This window comes from Zonotrichia albicollis, chromosome 25 (genome assembly GCF_047830755.1).
Source record: "Zonotrichia albicollis isolate bZonAlb1 chromosome 25, bZonAlb1.hap1, whole genome shotgun sequence".
NCBI classification, from domain to species: domain Eukaryota; kingdom Metazoa; phylum Chordata; class Aves; order Passeriformes; family Passerellidae; genus Zonotrichia; species Zonotrichia albicollis.
Window position 1 is genome coordinate 1,011,717 of NC_133843.1, and position 22,449 is coordinate 1,034,165.

Below are 22,449 nucleotides of genomic sequence, written 5' to 3' on the forward strand. Positions count from 1 at the left end.
AGTTCAGTCAACAGCGTTAGTTCCTGCTCTGAAACCTCACCAACAAAATGCACCTGCTCTGCAATCTCACACTTCAATACCAAAGGCACTGTCAGGCAGTAATCGATGCAGAAGTAAATCAGGCAGGGTAAGAGGAATGTAAAACATCTGAGGGCAAACACTCTTGAAGAACCCATGAGGCTGCAGGACAGACAGAGAAGTCTCTATCCTAACCAACCTAAAGCAAGGACAGCACTGAAGAGCCAGAGATAAACCTGTCAGCAGGAGAAAAAGAGCTCTACTTGCAAACAGAAGAGGGTTTTTTTTGATACAAATAGCAATTATGGAAACAGGGTTATCACATTTCCTTCCTCTTAATGGCATTTTCCAAACTATTGTTTCTGTGTCATAAGCAGAGAGTGAAATTATGCACAGAGTGAAAAAACAACTTAATCTCTGGAGAAAGAGAAATTATATCCTCAAAGGAAAATAAAGATATAGCAGCAAATGCTGTCACTAGACCTGATATGTGTGTCTTAATGCTTTTAGGCAGCATCAAGAACAAGGCTATCTTTGGAGATGCAAACTCCAGGCTGCAGTGCCAGAATAAGTAATCTACCACAGTAAACTGAAACAGAATTAGAAAAACAAGTCTGTCCAATCTGAAGCTACATAATCGAAGGCTGAGCCTAAACATAAGCACAACAGTGATTTTTAAAGTCAACCTCATATAAATTCCAAGAAAGCCTTAAGGTAGAGAAAACACTGTCACATGCGCTGCCAGAGCACATAAAAACCGACCAACCACAGAGACTGTTTATAATTGAAGTATTGACAAACCTGTCTTGTCTGAATTGCACAGAATTGTCTCTTTCTCCTTGGTTCCGGGCCCGTGCCTCATCCACACCGAAATCATGAAGGGCTCTTTGAGATTGACTGTGACAACACCATCTGGAATCTTCACAGCCTGGGTGCCATTAAACTCGAAGACCTGGTCGCTGTCATGGCCATTGTCCGTGGGCAGCCCCACAGTCCAGTTTGCAGCACTGCTGGGAGGGGGCAGCAGCTCAGCTGTGCCAGAGGCAGCACCTACAACACAAATGATCACATCAAAACAGGAATTTAAAAGACCACCACTGGTTTCAAATTCAACTGTTTATCTCAGCACTAATTTCTCAGCACCAACTGTCAGGATTATGCACTGCCATCACCCAATTCTTTTAAATAGTGTGGCACTAATTACAGGCATCTAATACCATGGTAACTTCCACAAATTTCACTTCTGGGTGGACAACTAATCTCATAATAAGCAAATTCAACCTGCACAGCCATAGAATCAGATTTTGCCTCTATCTCAGGAACCCTTTCATTAATGCCACTTGTCCCTGAGCCCCATAAGCACGATGCCTTTCTCTGGACACTGTGAGAGCAGAAGTGATCCAGCTGAAGAGCGTGCACAAGCACCCCCTCCCAGCCCCAGCAGAGTCAGCAGCAGGAACCTTTAACGTCACACTGACCTCAATCAGGGACAGCTCAGCAATTGCCTGGGTCTCTGGGGTTACATGCTACTCAGACTTTCAATTACTTTCAACTGCAGCCGAAGGCATAAATCATGAGTGATCATTTACCCTGTAATCTCAATTCTTCCATATGGCTACAAAGGACTCCACTGACTTTTTGTAAGACCTTTAACTGCAGCGTAAGTGGATGCCAAGGGCATTTATTCCTAGGGCAAGCACGGTACAAATTTAACTGATCCAAGTTAAATGGCTTTTTCTTGGTTTTCTCTAGTTTTTCATCATGTATTTCTCAGATTGCAGCCATTACATCTATCATGCTGAGAAAAGTAGAGGCTTTAACAGCTATACCCTTCCACACAAATTCTTCCAGCTCTTCAATTTGAATCTCATGCAAGGGACATTATTAGTCTACATAAGACAACAGAGAGGCAGAAGAAAGAGATTCTTTACCACATTTGAGAATTATTGTAGAAGTCACCTTCAGGCAATTTCATGCCTTTTGCTGCCAGTGAGGAAATGAGTTGAAGGAAACTATGTGCAAATGAAGACCAGATCTACTCATTGATTTCTGGTCTAACATAAAATTCAAAGTAAAACTAGTAAGCACTTTTGTTTTAACAAAAGCCTTCTTACCACAAAGCCTGTGGATGGATTTCTCAGAGTAGGTGTCTCTATCACAGCCTTTACCAATATGGTTGGTTTCTAGTTCCACCGTTGCTTCCACTGAGGTTATTGGCTCATCACATGTCTCCAAATGCATCCCAGGGAACAGAGCCAAAGAACCAGTGCCAGGCTCGTATTCTATTCTTTTGCTCCAACCTGAATATTGATTCAAAGAAACAATATTAAAGATCTCTCGTGTTTAACTGAAGGTACCAGTAAATGCTAAAAGCAGAGAGGAAAGACAGCAAACTAACCTTGCCAGCCAGGCTTGCACGTAGGCTTAACGCTAATTTTAACCAACACATCTTCAGCAGCTCTCTTCTTCCCACAGTCATAGGCTGTTACTGTCAGTTTATACTGGTGTTCTTTACCATAGCTCAACTTTTCTGTGTTTTTTATATAACCTGACACAGAAAAAAGGCAATTGTCAGACATTCAAGACAATTCTTCAGGGTCTGCATACAATGCATCCAGGTACCATCTATGTACTTCATACAGACTTGAATAAACTCATCTGCAAGTGCATTGCCCTGCACCGTTTGACTTTTCGGTGCCAGGCTCCAGGCCCAGGTGCCCCTGTTGTGTGGGTGCCAGCCCACCCCAGCTCTGTCTCACCGTCCTTGTCGATGGCAAAGGGCACATCTGGAGTCACGATCTCGTAGCTGCAGATCTGGCTGAACTGGGGGGAGCAATCTGCATCCACGGCCTCCACCTTGAGCACGTTGTCATACCTCTTGCCCTCGATGACCGTGGCCTTGTAGGACTTCTCCTTGAACACCGGGGCGTACTCGTTCACGTCGTTCACCTGGATGTGAACTGTGGCCCTGCAATGACACACACAGGGCTCCAGAGCCTGCACACCCTGCACTGCATCCAGCAGCTCCCTCTGCTTCACCTGGATGTGAACTGTGGCCCTGCAATGACACACACAGGGCCTGCACACCCTGCACCCCCAGCACTGCATCCAGCAGCTCCCCCTGCTTCACCTGGATGTGAACTGTGGCCCTGCAATGACACACACACAGGGCTCCCAGGGCCTGCACACCCTGCTCCCAGCACTGCATCCAGCAGCTCCCTCTGCTTCACCTGGATGGGAACTGTGGCCCTGCAATGACACACACAGAGCCTGCACACCCTGCTCCCAGCACTGCATCCAGCAGCTCCCCCTGCTTCACCTGGATGGGAACTGGGGCCCTGCAATGACACACACAGAGCCTGCACACCCTGCTCCCAGCACTGCATCCAGCAGCTCCCTCTGCTTCACCTGGATGTTAACTGTGGCCCTGCAATGACACACACAGGGCCTGCACACTCAGCTCCTGTTGCAAGAATTATACAGCCAGGTCAAACCAACGAATAAGAAAGGAAAACCTGTGTTGGAGGTCTGTTTCCTGGGTATTTTAAACAAGGAAAAATCTGCATTTTACATTTGTCTTTTTTCCCTCCAGTCTGCTTACTTCCATGAATGTGAAGGTTTGGGTTTTGATTAATAGGAATATTTGCACCTGGTTCTGAATGACTGTTACTTTTCTCCTGTTCAAAGAAATGCTTTTGGGGTATTACAGATTCTGCCAAATGAGCTTCTTTTTCACATGAAGGCATCCTTCAGCATTCCAGCTCTCAGAAACAAGCAACCACTGACTAATAAACCCAGCAATCTCAACTGCCCTAACTAGGAAAGCAGTGGATGTTTCTCCAATGTATTGCTATCTAATTCAGTGGAGTTCTAGGTTCTGTTTACTATCACTGGTTATTTGCAAATAAAACTCAAACCCTTGCATAGTTATAGAGTAGCAAGGTTTTGTTTGTCACCAAGATGACCTCTGCTACTCTATTCCTCATCTTATTTATGCCTCTCTCTTTGCTTCACACAACTGCTCATCTCCCACATGCTCTGCAGATGCTTACACCAGAGTGTCAAAGTTATTCTCAAGTGGGTTTTCTAGAGACTATTTTATATTGTGGTTTTTCCTTAGATAAAGATAAGCTAAAGACTGCTTTGTTCCCATCCTTTCATGTAAAGGCAGAGATGAGCCCCATGCTGTTGATCCTGGGTTCTCTGGTGGGGCTGTCTGGAAATGATAGAAACATGAATGCTTTGGCTTCTTGTTAAGCTTAATAGACTGACTTCTTGAACCAGTTTTCTGGATTTAGAAACTGAATTCCAAAATAATGTCAAGGCCTGGTACCCCATTGCAAACTCTATCAACTCAAGACAGATTGTCAGTGTATCAGCAGTTTCCCTGCTTCTATCCCCACCTGGTTCTCTAATGTAAACCCAGAGACATCAAGAGATAAAGCAGCACCACCTAAGATACAGAAGAAGGGATGTCCAAGCAGTTCATGTCCATTTTGCTGCTCTTTTTATCACTATTATTGCCCTGCTTGAGCAGGGGGCTTGGACCAGATGAGCCAGTGTGGTCCCTTCCAAGCTGGCCCTGTCTGTGGTTCCATGAGAAGCCTTCCAGGATGAACACTTGGTTCACATTTACTCTCAATACACAGACCATAAATCACCACAACAGGAGGCCCCCTGGAGCCAAACTCCCCCTCAGCCCACCCCAGGCTGACTTACTTGTGGGATTTTTTGGCATTTGCTCCATCTGGTCCCTTCCCACAGTCGTAGGCCTGGATGGTGAACGTGTAGTCCTTCTGCAGCTCACAGTCCAGCTTCTCCTTGGAGCGTATGATTCCCTCACCAGTGGATTTATCCACTACCACTGCTTCAAAGGGAACATTCTGCCCGTGGATTTTAAACCCACAAATCTCACCTACAGAGTTAAAGTAAAGATAGGTTAGAACTGGTCAACATGATGATGCATTTCTAAAATAAATGACCAAATATTTTGCAGCCAGGGGTTTGTGAGGGTCTGTGGACAAAGCAAGAGCACTGTGCTTTAAAATGGGTGAATTCTGGGAACTTTAGTAAAAAGAAGCAAACGTCTGCCTTCCAAGCAACTTGTTTACTTTGCATCCATTCATGCAGGAGTACAAAAGAGAAAAAGAGAAATGTAGACAGGCATTTCACAGGAGTACTTGAGACAGCTCTAGGGCAAGAGTAGATCTTATGTGAGCATACAGCCAAGGCCACTGGTAATACCTTCTATGCCAAGCTACTGGCAATAGCTGGGCAGCTGGTTTACTTTGACCAGAGCAAGAGGTTAAAATGCAGTTACAAGTCAAGGGATGAAAAGGCTTCAAGTACAGGTTCAGCACCATAATTACAGAAATTCTGTCAACAGATCAAAGGACAAAGTCTTCCTGTGCAATGTACCTGGCTAAAATCAGGGAATCAAAATAAACTACTGAATGAGAAAGGTAGAAATACCAACTTCTCAGGCATCCATTTCAACAGCTATCTACTAACACAGGCCAAATGTCAGTCAAGGAAGCTCTCAGCAAATGTTTTAGAAGGCTTTCCTTCTGGTCAAACTCTTCACCCTACACACCTGGAAGAGAAGTCCCCAGCACATCATTTTTAAACACATCACAGCTCCAGCTGGCACAGCTGGGCGAGCCCAGCACACAACAAAAGCCACTCAATAAACTCTTTGACCACCTACACTGTGTTTTTACCTCTGCAACTTGTTATACTTTGCTGGGGATTTTCTTACACCAACAAACCCCGCTGTTTTGCTGTTATAGTTGCAGTGGTTTCTTGGTACCAACAAAACACTCCTAATGAAAACATGTCTAGAGGTATTCAGAAAATGGGGGTGATTCATATTTGAAACCACTGAAGTCAGTCCTGAAGGGTGTGTACTGCAGGAAGGTGCTGCAATGCTTCAGCACCTCACAAAGCATGTGCAACTTTGGCTGTCCCAAAGAAGTGATCTACAAGGGAAAATACCAGAAAATGCCAATTTTCCCCAAACAACTTCTTCAATGTCCCCACAATGTACAGTAACCCCAAATGGTTCAAATGGATGTCTGATTTACAGATATTTCTAACCAAGGGTTTGGTTACATAACACTTTTTATCAATATATTTTAAAATAGAAAAAAACTGGGAGAATAAATGGGACAAAAGAGCATGACAGGATCTTCTGTTTCAGTGCTGATTCCCCATTTCATAACCAAAGTTAGTAGGTTAATATTCATAAAAGGGATAGAAAGAACCCTTTATCACCTTCTTTGGTGACTGTCACCTCAAAACTCTCTAAAGGGAAAAAAGACAAACCCATGTCAGTAACAGGAAAGGTTGAATGGGAGCAAATAAGGAAAAGGCAAAGATGCACACATTACACAGAAAAGCTTTGGAAAAACTGTATTTTAAAATTCCAGCGGTGATTTGCTGTAACTGTTACAATTTTAGAGTTTTAGTTATGGTAAATATGATTTAATCTTTTAACTCCAGGTTTTCATTTGGAGAATTCTGAAATATTTCATATCATCAAGGCTTTGTTTTCTCCTTTTCTTTTTTTAATAATACCAACTGCTAAATGAGATATTTTCAAAACTGCATGTTGATGAATAACTGCCCATAAAGTAGAATTCATCTGAATTTATTTACATTATTCTGTATAAAGTATTGCCATAATTAGTGACTAAAAATATACACATTCAAATGTAATCCTGATGAACACAAGTTTTAATTTAAGGAATGTGGAGAGGGAGCTATATGTTTTCCTAGCAGCACAGCATCAAATTTGACACAAAAATAGATGAAACACTATTGCAACAAAATTTCCTCTTAGGTTTGCTACCAGCTATGCAAGTGAGCCAGGGATGGGACAAGTGCAAAATCTGCTTACAGTGCCATCTCCTCTATAGGACATCTCTTTTCTAAAATGCCCCTCCCAGCCCTGCCCACAGCAGCAGAGCTCCCTTCCCAAGCAAACTGGGGCTGGGGGCATCAGCACTGTCCCACCCCAGCATGGAAGTGCCTCCAGGGAGAGGGACCCCAAGGGCTTGATGGATTTGGGTTTTTTTTTTTTAAAGAATCTATAGAGATTCTGCAAGATCCTTTTCAAAGCTCTCCACATAGTCATGCTTTAAATTAAAAATTCCTAACCCCCACAAAATACTGCTTGCATCCCAGAATAGCAAGGGGGAAATGAAGGACTGTGGCTGGGAAGTGGTTTTCCCCAGGGGTGAGGGAAGAGGGACTGAAGCCCTGGTACAGGCACATCAAAAACCAAGGGAAACACTTCAAACATCTGGCTCCGAGACCCTGCACTGCACATTCAGCTGTGTGAAGGCGTCCAGATACAGCAGTGCTGTTCCAAATGTAACAGAAATTCAGCTCCTTGATGCACAGTAAAGGGGAAATCCCTGCTCCAGAGCTTCAGCCATCAGATGGGCTTTAGGCACAAACAATGAACATACAATAAAAATGTAACTGTCCTTTATTTTATTTTTATTTTATTTTTTTCAGCAAAACCACTTAGGATCAAATTCCAACATGATTCAATTTGTAATGTAGAAAAGAGTCACTGAGGAACAAGAATGGTCACTGTCTTCTCAAGCAGATGTGTAACAGTGATGGTGCAGAGGACTGATTCCATCCTGTCCCTAGCTGGCATGACTATATTCACCCTGTTTCCAAAAGTGTATAATTTCACATTTAAAACCATACAATTAATCTGAGAAATAAAAATCTACATAATCCCACTGATTTTTGCACACCTGAATTTTAGGGTCCTACCCAGAGCACAGAGTGAGCACAGCAATAAATGTTACTTTTGCTTGCCCCACAGTTCAGGTACTACAAAGCATCTAAATGAACTTGTTTCGAGATGTTTCGACACGCTCAAAATTGAAATAAAGCAAAAAAGCTCTACTTAAAGTATTTTAAATCTGCAGACAGTTCAGAAGTTTCACAGCTCAGCTAGAGGGCACAATTAATTAAAACAGCCAGCCTTTTGAAGCATGAATAAATTTGATTTCTAAGCAGGAGCACAGCAGCAAGGGCTGAAGCAGGCAGTTCATCCTGAGCAGTGCTTTGTTTGCTGTGGAAGCACATCAGGCCCTGGGTGCTCCCACTGAAGCCCAGCTGGGCAGCAGGGTCTGTGCAGGACAGCTGTGAGCACAGCTGGCACAGCTGCAGCACTGCTCCATTTCATGGCCACAAACACTTCCACACCGCCCTTCAACATCTGGACAATTCAAACCCAACGTTCTCATACCAGCCATTTCCTTACAACGTTCATGTGCCATACTCTAAACTTAATTTCTTTAAATCCATTGCTCTGCTCCTGCTGTTTAAGAAATGTCCATTTTTGAAAGCCAAAATATATTGTTTATACTTAAGAAATGTCCATTTTTGAAAGCCAAAATATACTGTTTATACAAATATATTCTGTTTATATGATTTCCCATTGATAAAAATGTTCCTTTAATGAAAGCAGGTTTATACAATTTAGATCAACCCAATGGGAAAAGTCTCATTTAAGAAATGCTTTGACGTTGGATTTTCCTCTGCAAACACAACAAAATATTTGAAGATACTCTGACAGTACTTTCTTGAAAGCATTCCTATTTAAGAGGTATAAAACTGCCATTTTCAGAATCTGTGCAATGCTGCTGAACTACCAGCACCTACATTTAAAGCATTTAAGAACTGCAAGAGGTGATTCACGTTCTGCTCATCCCTGAGAACACAAGTCAGGCCTCCCATTCCTCTTCTTAATTAACAGATTTTGTGTATCCCAACACAATGTTCTTCCTTTGGCAATGAAAGTTTTGTCCACAGACAGAAGTTTTATTTCCAGTTAAGACAGTAGAAGAGCCTCTGCCATATGTACCCAATGCATGAGGAAGTTTGAATTTCAGAGGTTTAGCATTATCTCTCAACTTCTGAATAGCAAATTTACCATTATCTTCAACTTCATTGGAGATAATCACAGCCTTATGATAATGAACAAAACTGTTACTTTAAGCAGTACCTCAAGAAAATTGTGACCAAACTGCCATAAAATTGCAGCATTCAAGGCAGTCAGCTGCTGAACCTTTCAAATGCCTCTTAATTTAATTTAATCACTCTCCTATCTCTTCCTCCATGAAGCCAGGCTAAGCAATGCTCCCAAAAATGGCTCATGCCACATCCTTTAGGTACTTCACTAGGATTCTTAACTCTCAAATTTTGCTTAACCAAATAAGCTTCTCCAAATATCCAATTTAAGCTTGTGTTATCCACTACAAGTAATTTAAATACCTACAGATGCCCAATGTTTTTCTTCAAATACATCTTTCTAACACTGTCAAATTCAAAAAAGGACTTTTCTTAATACTGCATCCAATTAATGAATACAGTATGCCTAAACAAAAGTATTCAGAAAAAAATCTACTGCAGAAGTTTATAAGAAAATTGTCAGTCCTATGTTTGAAGTGAAGAATCAACCCACACTTGGCAATATCTTGTGTATCATTCTCTATATTCTTTACTGGAGGAGAAAAAGCCTTTTCTTCAGCCACAGAAAGTTGTTCAGTTTTCAAAATACCCTAGACTGTGAAGCAAACTTATCATAGACATGCAATCCTAATTCTACTAATTAGTATTTTCACTTTATTAAGACACAAAAATCGCTAAGGAAACCAAACACCAAAACACTCTTCAGAATGGTGAGAAAATCATTGTTTCAGAACTCCCACGCTGAATGCTGTGAAATGTGGAATCTGGAGGATTGAGGAAAAGGATAGACACTATGAAAACAAAAATAAAGCACCAGAAAAATTACCATGTACACATGAAATTGAAAGAAGCAAAGTACTTTCTGGTTTGGATACTTGGATACAGCTGCAAACCTGAAATAAAACACTGGTCCATGCACACACATTTCCTAGGATCTAAAAGCTTTGAAATGTTATGCTGCTGTTAGGGAAAACACGCTAACACAGAGCACTTGCCCCCAGGAAAGCATCAGCACATCTTCAAACAGAAATGCAGATGAATTCCTTACCTGCAAATCGCAGAGGGGCATCTTTGTCCAGGGCTATTAGAGGGGGGTCCAGGAGCACCGTGTTGTCATTTTCTGTAACTATGCCATGATAGGTTGTTTCAATCCATGGCTTATGCTTGTTCACTGAAGGGGAAACAAAGTACAAAGTCAAAACACTTGAAACTGACAATATCTTTAAAAAATGTTTTGTAATACTAATTTCTGTATTTTCCTCTTTTGCAATTCTGAATCAAGGTTTCAATAAACTAAAAAATTCGAGACAAAATCCTGGCTAAGTATGTTCAGAAAATTTGAGTGTCCCTGTAGGCTTTCCAAAAGTAACTCAGAGAATTTAAATTAGTTTCTAACTATGCTGGGATTTAAGATGCCCCTGAAGTGCAATTCAAAAACCTGCAAACAGTGATGGGGAGCTGCTGCCATCAGTGCCAAGTGTGACACCAGCAAAATCTCACTCAGAAACAAATCAGAGAACACGAAACACCAGGGTTTGTTTACACCGTGCTTCCCCCCACCATGCAAAACCTGGGATACAGCTGCTGCAATATTCTTCAGAACATGGAGATTTGTTCTCAGGTCAGCTTTCCGTCCTGTATAGGGGGTTTCACTATCAATAAGAAAACAGGTGGAAAAGACAACAAGCTTCATTTATTCAGTAGTTGCTTCAAGATACTGGGAAGCCACTAAGAAATCCCACATGAGAGAATCCTTCACCTCTGCACCCAAGGGCCTCAAAGTGATCCCCTGAGCCTGTCTCAGGATGACTCTGCTGCAAACAAACGCAGTCTCTTTCCCTGTCAGCCTCAAAAAGAGTTTTTTCTACTACATCACTAAAGATGCAAGATCAAATCATGTTATCTACAGTGTGACAATCCAGCAGGAGAGTCCCTTAATTATTAAACATTTAGCTTTATTTTATGATCCCCAGCTCAGGTGCTGGAGTGTGACTGCCTGAGTTGCTCCTGGATGGTTACGTTTCCTTAGTAGCACTATTTTCCCACATGCAATTCTGGAAAATTTCATGTATCCAGCTGCTTAGAGCCTACTGAAAAACATCCTAAAGGGCCTGAAACCTGCTCCTTACCAGACAAAACCAAGTAACCTTCAGCAAATGATGCATTAAAAAATGCTTTGCTGGAGGTTACAACAAACCCACCAAAGAGCATTCCATAGGCAACATCACCCAGGTTCAGGTCTGCAGGAGATCAAGAATAAAACTTATGAAATAAAAGTAAAATATCTACTACAGCTTGAACACTAGCACACAGCTGAGTCCTGCTATTTCACCTCTACAGAATTATATAAGCAGATTGTCACAAGGCAGGCAGAGATGGAAGGCTAACCCAGACTCTTGAATCCTGTCTCTTCAACCAACCAAAATGGATTCATGCCTTGTGCCATATGCTTACCTAGGGGAATTAACAACAGTGATAAAAGGACACTTCAATAAAGGATTAAACCTAGAGAACTCATACAGGAAACCATCATACTCCCAGTATGCTTCCATCTGCAATCTTTTACTAGTTAGTAGCAGCAGCAGACAGGATATATCATCTTCATCCATAACAATGCAGCAAGAAAGATCTCACAAGGAACTGCTTTAATGCAAACCGTGTTAATTACTCCATGTGGTTTTACTTAATATGGCAACACTCTCTTCACTGCCTCAGTAGGCTCCCACAGGCACACTTCCAGCATGCAGCACAGCACAGAGGCAGCAAATGCCAAGCACACTGCTCCACTTCCCCAGAGCAGCTCCCAGAACACGGCGTTTGGAACAAACCTGCTCCTCCCAGGGCCACAGCACACACTCCCCCTGCCAGGGACGGTGCCAGCCCCTGCCCAGCTCTGCTCCCGTGGAACACACCCACAGCTCCAACCTGGGCTCAAGAAAACCATCTCACCAACACAGCTGTGGCTTCAGTGGCACAAGGAGGTCACAATTGTGTATTTTTATGTTGGTTCATCCAGGAACTGTTACACCCCAACTGAAAATCTGAGTCCTTTCATCTGTTCATCTTCATTCTTGCAAGGATATGGTACAAAATACCAGAGCAGATCTCTGCCAGAAAAAACCCTCCATCTCCATTCTAATGCTTCTGAATGTGGATTACAAAAATACTTAGGTTTTTTTTAATGTTCTGAGAAATCTTCTCCTAATTTAGCAACCTCCTAAATCCCACTACTGCTGGGTAGGGAGTTCTATAAAACCTTGAAGTACTGTAAGCACATATGAACAGAATTTTGAGTATGCTGAGCATCTGCAGAGTCTAGTGAACCTTCAAACAACAGGCCCAGTTGAAAGCAAAGTCATGTCTTTTTATTGTGCTGCAGACAATAAAATCATAAAGCTTAAACCCCTTTGTGTTTTGGAAGGCTAAAGCATCACCAGATTTTAAAACATAAAGCTTAAATCCCTTTGTGTGTATGAAGGCTAAACATCACTGGATTTTAAAACACAAACTTACTGCTGAATACCCAGGAAAGGCCTGTTATCCATATTTGTGATCTACTGACTTCAGCATAACCACACACTGGAAGGAATTCTCAAGCTAGCATTTGAAATATGAAGTACAGCTTACATCACTGCTTCCCTTCAATCAAACTGAACCAAGTATTATCCCGATCTCAGCTGCTTAAATAGCATTAAATGCTGGACTGTGAAGGGGTGCTTTAATTGTCACGGAACTCCTGCAATCTACAGAGGCTGCTCAAAGACAGCCTGGTAATTTCAAACCAGAACAGCAGCCTATCCCAAGCTTGACACTAACCAAGTGCCCTGAGCTGTTAATCTCTTGCCATTTAACTGGGATAAACGACACCAGTTTCCTTGAAATGCAATATTCACACTGTTTGTAAGTGCCTCAGCTGGAATCTGCTGTAAATCCCAACGAGCATTAATCTAGCCAGGTGGGGGGAGCCGTGCTGGCACAGACTGGCAGACTTTGGGCACAGCAATGCCAAGGCCAGCTCAGCACAGGCATTTCCCCATTTCCCGGGGGTCACCCTGAGTGGGGATGCCCCTGCCAGCCCTGCCTGCTGCCCAGCCTGACAGAACCCTCCCTGAGCAGAGCGCAGCCACCTCCCCGCAGGTAATGCTGCTGCTGCAGGGGAGGCACTGCACGTGTGCCTCCAAGCCCAGCTTTGAAAATCCCATCTGCTCATTGTCTCCCGGAGCACAACAGACCATTCTGACCGTGCTGCAGCAAGGGGACTGCTCCTCAAAGCAAGGATGGATGGCTCATGCTGCAGAACACAATCCAGCACATAACCAGCAGCAACCTTTTCCCGCTGCCGAAAAGAATTAATGAATGGAAACGAACAGGTAGGCAGGACAGCTGGGTTTAGGGCTAGTATGGAAACTTTAATCACAAGCTATTAAGACAATCAGATTAATTCAGCTCTGTAATTTGAAAGCAAATACTAAAATTAAATGTGCTTATCAAAGTCGTTTCTGAGGACTTTTGTTTTCTTCTTACAAGTGGTCGGAAGTTTATTTGACTCAAATGGGATCTGGCACCTACATGACCAAAGATTTAAACACACCCCAGCCAGAAAGAACTGTAGCTGGAACCCCTTTTCTAGATAACTGCTTCTAATATACTGTGCTGTATAGCCGTGTTGCATATTGTTAGAACTGAATCAAGATGATTCATGTAAAAAAAAAATCTTAAGAATTAACTGGTTAAACATACTAAACTCAGTAACAAGTACTAAAGTTTGAAAGCTATTTTGTTCAATCTAGTGACAGAAACAACAAAATCCTCATTTTGAAAATGTACCTTTGAGACCTCATGACAAATGCCTAGAAAATTCACAAAAAGAGAACTAGTCTCTGTTAATACAGATGAACCAGTAAAGAGTCCTTTACTTGTCCTGAAGGTCTGATAAAAACTGATAACTGTGTATCTTTTCTTTATTGTCTTACTCTGGATGCAAGAGATCACAAGGAAGCCTTTCAGCGAGACAATAAAAACTCCAACACGTCTTACCTTGAACATTGTAATTTAGTACTGTTCTGATGAAATTTTAAGCTATATCATTAAAAGAACAAATGTGTGCAGTACCTAACCACAGAAAAATACAGTCCAGCCAAGGAGTGAAGAGCTACACAATAAAATATGCTTCTCCACCCTGAAAGCAAAGCTGAATTAGAGAAGGCGTAGCCGGGCCTGATTACAATGTGTGTTCTGTCCTGCCCAGCCTGCCACTCACAGCTCCTGCCCCCAGCCTCCAAGAGAAAACACCCAGGATTAACTTTGGGTACAAGAACTTGAAATAAACCAGTGGTAATGCAAAGATGTATTGTGCTTGTTTATTTAACTGGGTCTTATCAAACCTAGATTTTTATCAAAAGTCATTGTCCTACAACCAGGTCCAAACAATGGGGTAAAACTGACCACAAGTTCTGCTCAAATCCTGACTCCCATGGTAGTGTGGAGCATACCCACAGCATGAGGCTCCCAAAGTACCATTGCCACTGCTGGGACTGGAGGCAGCAGCACAGCCTGAGGGAGAAGCCAGGAGATGCCCCAGGACAGGGATTAAGGGAGAGCACGGATATCCACCACTGCCCTCTGTGGTCCTGGCTGAGGGAAAACCCAGCGGCTGAAATTCATCCCACACTTTCAGATCTCTGTCTTGGACTCTGCCACAGTCAAGGAGCATTTCTAACTCCTGCTCTGGAAGCTCACCAGCCATACACTGGAGCACAAGATAAATTTATCATCTATCAGTTGCCCACACTATCAGCCTGTACAATTAACACGACCTCTTTCAAACACCACATTCAAACCAATAGCTGTAGGGATTCAACAGGGTTTCATTAAATTGGATTTTGCCTGGAGAAAAATCACTTGTTTATCACCACTTACAGAAAGTTTCCTGTTCTCCATTGAACCAGTCAACTCTATCTGATTTTATTTGTACAAAGATAGATGGAAGTTTTGCTGTAAGCCTGATGAAACTGAGAGACGTGCAAATGACTGATTAGAAACTATCTGCAATTTTTACTATCCACAACTGCAACAGAAGAAACATTCAGAGCACCCAAGACCTCAGACAGACAATATACTGACCAAATTTGAATTTGGATAAAAGCCCGTCAGAGAAAACAAAGATTCCACCACAAAACAGTTTAAATAGGATTAAGACAACAAAGCCTTAATTTCAAGTGAAATTTAAAATGTTTTACACTAAACAGAAGACTAAACTAGAAAACATAAGCCTTTAACTACAAACACTAATTTAATAAATGTTATCTTAAATGTTGCTAATTATAGTGCAAGACTGGAAACCCCTTTCCTTTTAACTGCTGTCCTATACATAAACTTTGCTCCTTGAAAGGAAGCAGTATTTAGAAATACAGCAAACATCACCCCAGTATAGCTGGCACTTCTGGCTCTACTTGTTGACTCCATTTAAAACCAGGGAAACCCACTGGGAGCAGTAGCTGCAACTTGTTTTCAATCAGACACAAAGCAAGTGAGATGAGACCTAATACTATAAACAAAGGACAGACAGACACTCCTTCAAAGGCACTGAGGTTTCCAATAATCCCTTCTAAAGACTTCTAAGGAGGTTTAGTCCCTGCAGAAGCCAATGCGAGTCAATCAGTACAAAACAAATAAATTAGAGTGCAAAACAAGATTTATTTAAGACCAAGGCTTCCGCCTCACTGAACTCTCCCAGGCTGAGGTATCATTTCTGTCTCTGACACAATGATAATGCTACAAGATATGTGGCCCTTAACACCACAAACCACGTTTCAGAGAGACTTCCCCCAATGGAACTAAAGAGAATCAGATAAGGCTCAGAAAAATGGTAGAAGAGCTTTTCTTCAGAAAACTCTAATGACTGTAGATGTTTTTTCCTCTCTCATAACAGTTTCAGAGCCACAAGCCACTCAGCTATCACATACTTGGGCTTCAGGCAGGAAACGCTGCTTTACCCAGAATACCAGAATTCTAACCGTGGGATGTTCACATCATGCAGAGCTGTGGCCTGAGCAGGGTTTAACTTCAATGACACACTGAGGCCCATGAGCCCAGCTTCTTCCCTTCTCCTTAAAAATACCTTTACCATTATATGAGGCTGGTGATTTTGTGTCTGCAGAAACATTACGACCTCAAACCAAAGACACATAAATTTCTTAAGTCTAGAGAAGTTTCTGTTGACACATTTTCCAGCTACCTCAGCACAGACAGCACAACCTGCAGCCTGGTAACAAGGGAGAGGACAACCAGCACAGGAGTATTCCAAACACGATGCACACCATGCTTGGCCAGACCATCTCTCCTCCATTTCAGTTTCCACAGCAGTGCATTATTTTAAATAACACATACAGAAAAAGAGATTGAAATTGTTTACATGAACAGATGGCTGTATATAATGCTCCCCCAAGCACCATACATTGCAGAGAGGTTTAGTACTGGTTAATTCTCTCTCTTCTCAGTGGTTTCTTACTTTCATAAATACTTGAAGAGCAAAAAGAACAGGCCACATAAATAGCCAAATTGTCTCTACATAATGCTTTAGGGTAGTGTTACATTTCCTTGCCTCTGGAAAGGAGAAAGAAACCTACCTAATCTTCAGCCCTATATTTAAAAGGCTGTTCCCATGTCAAAGAAACATCTGCAGCAAGAATGTGGTAGTAACAGAGTGGTTTGTGGTTTGGATTTAAGACATCCACAGCACCACAGAACTTCCTGAAATAATCACAGATCAGCAAAGTTTCTTCAAGATAGTATTACTTCCATCAATACCCTTTCTAAATGATAGTGAGTTGGAAGGGCCCCAAGATGACAGAGGTCTGCCACTGTGCCTGGTCAGGCCCATGGAAGCAGCAGCTGGGAACTGCTCCATTCCCCATCCTGCTCTGCTCAGAGACATCCAACTGCTTCAGCCACAAACACAGCCAGAATGCACTGCTAGGTATGGCTATTCCACTGCAACAAGCTTGGAAATATTTGGGTCAACTTGATCAATTACAAAACAAATTCGATTAGATTTAAGAGTTTTGAATCAGCTGGACAGGAAAATGCCTCTTTAAAACCCAAAATCACTCTCTGCACCCCTTAAAATAAGTACAGGGAAGATGGTAGGTCAGCTACCTCACACCTGCCTTTTGGGCAAGATCGCATCCCTCAAACACTATTTCCCTTTTATTTCTGACATCAAAAGAGAAACCACTTTTCACTCCCCTGTTCCAACAACAGGAATGGCAGAACTGGCAAGTTCAACTGCACTTGGGAAAAAAAAAAAAAAGGAACTGACAATACAGCACAAAATGGAAAGCTTACCATAAATGCTTCTGAACAAATGCCTTTCCTAACAACAGGGAAATAAAAACGAGTAGCCCTTGCAGCTTTCCAGGTGTCCTCCAGAGCTTACTTCTCACTAAGTGCATCTCCACGTAATATTATTAACAGGTCTACCTACAGCAGCCAAAACGCTGCAAGGACTAAGGCAACTGCACACACTAAGCCGAAGCAGCCCTCATTCTGTAACTCAGTTATGTGTGATGAAGTTAAACAGATCAGGACCTGCAGTCCAGCAGCTCTGTAGGTCTGACTGAAAACAGGTACTGCCTCCAATAAGCTGCAGAAAATCTGCCTACCAGCACTGTCCTGGGTAATGCTGCCTAAATTTGCCATTTGTTTCCAAGCAGCTTTCTTGGAAAATGGTTTTTTGATCTTAATCTTATTCCTGATTTCAAACGATGGAATTCAAAGACACTATGCTTGTGTACTGGTGTAAATATTACATTTAATGATTCCAAGAACGCTGGTGAACAGATTGTACTTGAGGGATCTTACACAGGTAAATGATGGCCACTGTCAGAACAGCTGGCAGAAGACTTCCTAGACATACTACAGCATCAGCTTCTTCATCCCACATAGGGAAACTGCATCAAGATGGGTCCATAACGAGCTGGTTTTTAAATCAAGAACTTCCCTTCAACGTATTCATAAGCCATTTTACAGCCGCACTTCTAACGTACGCTGCTATTCAATGCTCTTAAATCTCATCATGCGAGCAGCTGAATCTTGCAGAAGCAGCATTCCCGATGCCAGGGGTAACCTTCAGGTGAGGAAGCGTCTCCGAGCCTCTCACTGAAGCCTGCTGGGGAGCAGCCCCGCAATGCGTATGATGCTGCTGCTCCTCGGGATCAATCAATAGCCACCAGGCCCGCGCTCGCATCGCCAGCCCGCACGCTCCGGCCCAGGCAGGAGCTGCCCCGGTTCATCCCGCACGGAGCTTTGCCCCGCCAGCCCGGCCAGGCCCGGCTGCCCAGGGGTTTTATCCCCGCTGCCGCCCCGGCTCTGCCCGGCCCCGCTCCGGCCGGGTCTGCCGCTGGACCCTCCCGGCAACAAGTGCCGCCCCCCGGCCGCCCCGGGCCCCGTTATGTAACCGGCGGGCGGACACAGCGAGCGCCGCCGCCGCCGCGCATCCCCCGCCGGGCCGGGCCGGGCCGGGCTGCGCCCTCCGCGGCTGGGAGGGCTCGGGGCCGCTGGGCGCAGGTGAGCCGGGAGGACGAGCCGCCATCCCCTCATCCCCTCTGCAGGTGCAATGGCCGCGGCGGAGTCATCCCGGCCCCAGCTCCATCCTCCCCCCTTCCCCTACCCCCGCTGTCCGCCCGCCTCCGCGCTCCCTCCCCTGCGCAGGGCGCCAAGGACATCGTCCCCTCGCCCGCCCGCGGCGCAGCTCGCCAGGCGACCCGCACCGGCGCCCTCGCCGTCGCCAAGGCGCCGAGCAGCCTCCCCCGCCCGCCCCAGCCGCGTTACCTCGAGCGGCCGCGGCCGCTCCGCAGAGCAGCGCGGCGAGCAGCAGGCGGGCGGCGGGGGCCGGCATGGCAGCGCGGAGCGGGGACGGCAGCGCGCAGCCCCGGCTGGCGCCCCCGCTGGTCCGGGCTCCGCTGTGCGGCGGGCGGAGGGCTCGGCTCGGCCCCGCGGAGGAGGAGGAGGAGGAAGAAGAGGAGGAGGGAGGAGAAGCGCTGCGCGGCCCCGCTCCGCTCGCCGTCCCTCCCCTCCCTCCCCCGCCCACCCCGCCGGCGGCTCCTAAAATGGCGGCCGGGCCCGCGCCGGGCACCAGGCGGGGGAGGGAGCGAACCAACGGCGCGGGGCGGGGGGCGCCGGGAGAACCCATTGCGGACCCCCGCGGGCTGCGGCGCGCCCCGCCCCCGGCGCTGAGGGCACTGCGGCACCGCCGCCATGGTGCTCTCTCAGGGGCATAGCCATGGTGCCTCCATCACGGGCACCGCCGCTCCCTCACGGGCATCTTCCGCCCGCCGGGCCCGGAGCGCCGCCGCTGCTTCGGGTGCTCTGGGCTGCGTTTGGCTTCTTTCTTCCCGCGGGCTGAACCGGGCTGCGGGCAGGGAGCAGAGGGGCCTTCCCGGCGCATCACCCGGCTGAGGGAACCTGGTGCCCCTCCAGAGCCTCACACAGCTGAGGGAATCTGGTGCCCCTCCAGACCCTCACACAGCTGATTTAAATTGGTGGCCCTCCAGAGCCTCACACAGCTGAGTTAAATTGATGCCCTTCCAAAGCCTCACACAGCTGATTTAATAAATGCTGATTAAGCCCCCAAGTCGTTAGAAAAAGTTAAACCCCGTATGAAGCTATTTAAGAAATAATTAACCCCATATAAAGCTATTTGAATGCTTTTGCCCTAACATTCACATGTATTTTCAGTAAAAAAGAGGAAACCGCTGGGTTTTACCCAACCATAAGCTGATGCCACACTGGGAATGGGACGCACAAACCCAGTCAGCAGCTGGGGTGGAACAAACTGCCAACACCTGGTGCTACAGCATCGGGTACAAACAATCACAGCATCATTTAGGTTGGAATAGACCTTTAATATCACCAAATGCAACCATTAACCCAGCACCCCCATCTTGCTGTTTTGCCAGCTCTAGAAGTGCAATCCTGCAGGAATGTGCCCAAACACAAACACACCTTGGTACTTCACTGAGTCTGTCCTGCAGAGTAACAAACCCTTTTAGTGCAGGGACTTCTATCAAGGCAAAAGATTACTTCTGTTTAGAAAAATTTCAAGTGGTATCTAAATCAAGAATATTCATTAAGTTGCACAGAACTTGTCCTATAATAGAAAAGTTCTTTGCTCCACTATCCAAAATTTCAATGAGAAAATATTTCAACAAAGGAAAAAATAATCAATACCATGATCTGAATTTTGACAATTAAAATGCAACCAACGTATTTTATAATTAGATCTGACTACTCATGGTTTGTACCTATTAGCCATTTCACTCCCACAGTGAAATAAAAATAAAGTCCAGAATGTTCAGGATCCTAGAGATGTGGTATTTCCTTATTTTCTGGGCAATTTAAATACCAAGATTGATCTGTGGTGGAAAAGCCTCCTCCTCCCTCCTGAGGCAAGCCCAGGGCTCTCTACCTGGTCACCCCACACTCGAGATGGAGGAGGAACCAAAGGTGAGGAACCAAAGGTGAGGAACCGACCTATTCCCTGCCTTGGAGCAGCCCCTCGGGTCTCAGGAGGTGACAGAACCCAGTGTGTCCAAGCCAGTGCATTTGGATATCTAAAGGAAAATGTTCTTCCTCTTCCATGCTCCAAACCAAACACTTTTACTCACAGTTCACTCCTTCTGCAGAGCAGAGCAGGGCCCTGGAGAGCCATACCCTGAGGGAACATCCCCAGTTCCATCCTGTGCTCTGCAGCTCTCCCTTCGCCAAGGGGCTCCACATTTATTCCATGGACTGTGGGGCAGCTGCTGTATCAAGAGCTAAGACATCTTCCTTTTTTAAATAAAGCTAAAGCCTCAGTCTAAACCTCCTTGATTTCTCAGCCTGGCTAACATATGCTGGATGGCAGATCATGTCAGAAGAAGCCTGGAGCCCATCTGTTGCCAGAGAGCTGAGTCTTTACATTCTGCCAACGCAGCTTCAGCTGACAGGGTGCTACAAGATGTGTTTTTCTTTTGTATGGAGAGTAGGACTGTCCAGAACACTGTGACTCTCCAACTAGGCTTACTAATACACCGAGTAAGAACCACCCCATTAGCAAAGATTTGCTAGGCAAGATCTCATCAGCTGAAAGATGATGGCCCATTGATGAATACACGGTGTAACACATACCCAGTACTCACCCAAATACTGGATTTTGATTAGGAATCTAACTATGGGCAGAGCTTTAATGTCAATATAAAGGTACCTGAAGAGGGCTGAATGTCCGGCCAGTCGGCATTCACATACACATTCTCTATTAAAACATTTTTTGCAAAATAAATTGTCATTAGGTGTGGCAAAAACACATTTTAAAAGAGCTCTGCATTTCCCTTGGGCTATATCATACATTTTAACAGGAGAAAGCAGAGCACCATGGAGCACAGTGAAAAGGGGACTTCAGTGTTACCATCAGGACTCGTTTAAATTGTTCTGATTCTGCAGAATTAGGAAGAAGAGACACTTTTAAGAGAAGAAATGCTATGTCTGGGAAAACCTTATTTATTACACAATGACACTACCAGCTCAGATGAATTAATCAGCTGAATCAGTCATGCTGAAACTGGGAAATTTCCAAGGAAGGAGAAGGCATTGATGGCATTTCACTTTCTAAGCAAAACTCCTCCGAGTCAGTTGTGACTAAGGCACTGATTCAGTAAAGCAAACAATTCTTCAGGCTGTATTTTAGGATCAATCCGATGGATTTGTTTCCTTGGGTGACAGAGGTTTGAACAGGCAGTTGAGAGGTTGGTACAGACAGGAAGGGCCCTGCACACGAGGTGTGGCAGCCACATGAAATCCTGATCCCTGTCACCATGGATGTGCCACTGGCACTTACTCTGGAAGTGCAGCAAATACAACATCCTCTCATTTTGTGTCACAAAACTCAATTTGATTTCAATCACCCAGTGTGGCACCTGCTGTGCACCAGTCCTGATTGCTGTTAGGCAGGAGCTGTCCTGTTCCTCCTGTCTGCCAGAGAAAACTGCATTTCCCACGCTGACAGAGATCCTCGCTCTATCCCAAATGCCACATGCCATTATTTCAGAGAAATTCAGGGAACTAGCTGCAGCAACTTCATTTTACCACTTATCTCCCTCCTACTCTCTGACCTGCTTCTCCAGTTCCAAAAAACCATTGATCTTTATTTTATTGGTAAGCAACAAAACTGGAACAAATGGCTCCTGGCAGAACATGTTTTCTGTTTCAGCTGAAAACCTATCGGCCTGATGTCCTTGAAATGCACAGTGTGACTAATGCCTGGCTTGCAAGGACCCAGGAGGACACATTTATTGTGCTTGTCAGAGTGGAGCTGAGCAGCCAGAACAGGAAAGATAGGGTGATAGGGAAAAATGAATGCATTTGCCTGCTCCTGAAAGGCAGGCAATGCACACTGAA

The 22,449-nt window shown here is 44.6% G+C and overlaps 1 protein-coding gene across 4 annotated transcripts in view; it reads right to left on the reverse strand.

Annotated features, from left to right (window-relative positions):
* The window catches only part of CLSTN1 (calsyntenin 1), a 30,702-nt gene extending 11,580 nt beyond the window's left edge, over positions 1–19,122 (reverse strand). For 2 of the 4 annotated variants that reach the window (XM_074558864.1, XM_074558862.1), the window contains exons 1-8: positions 18,847–19,122; positions 10,064–10,186; positions 6,292–6,321; positions 4,738–4,933; positions 2,778–2,986; positions 2,417–2,566; positions 2,133–2,318; positions 820–1,068 (exon numbers count right to left, since the gene is read on the reverse strand). In XM_074558864.1, the coding sequence (XP_074414965.1) occupies positions 820–1,068; positions 2,133–2,318; positions 2,417–2,566; positions 2,778–2,986; positions 4,738–4,933; positions 6,292–6,321; positions 10,064–10,186; positions 18,847–18,913 (1,210 nt within the window). In that variant the 5' untranslated portion in view covers positions 18,914–19,122. The remainder of the gene's footprint in view (positions 1–819; positions 1,069–2,132; positions 2,319–2,416; positions 2,567–2,777; positions 2,987–4,737; positions 4,934–6,291; positions 6,322–10,063; positions 10,187–18,846) is intronic. The other 2 variants (XM_074558865.1, XM_074558863.1) reach the window with 2 other exon arrangements.
* Positions 19,123–22,449: the final 3,327 nt, after the last annotated feature.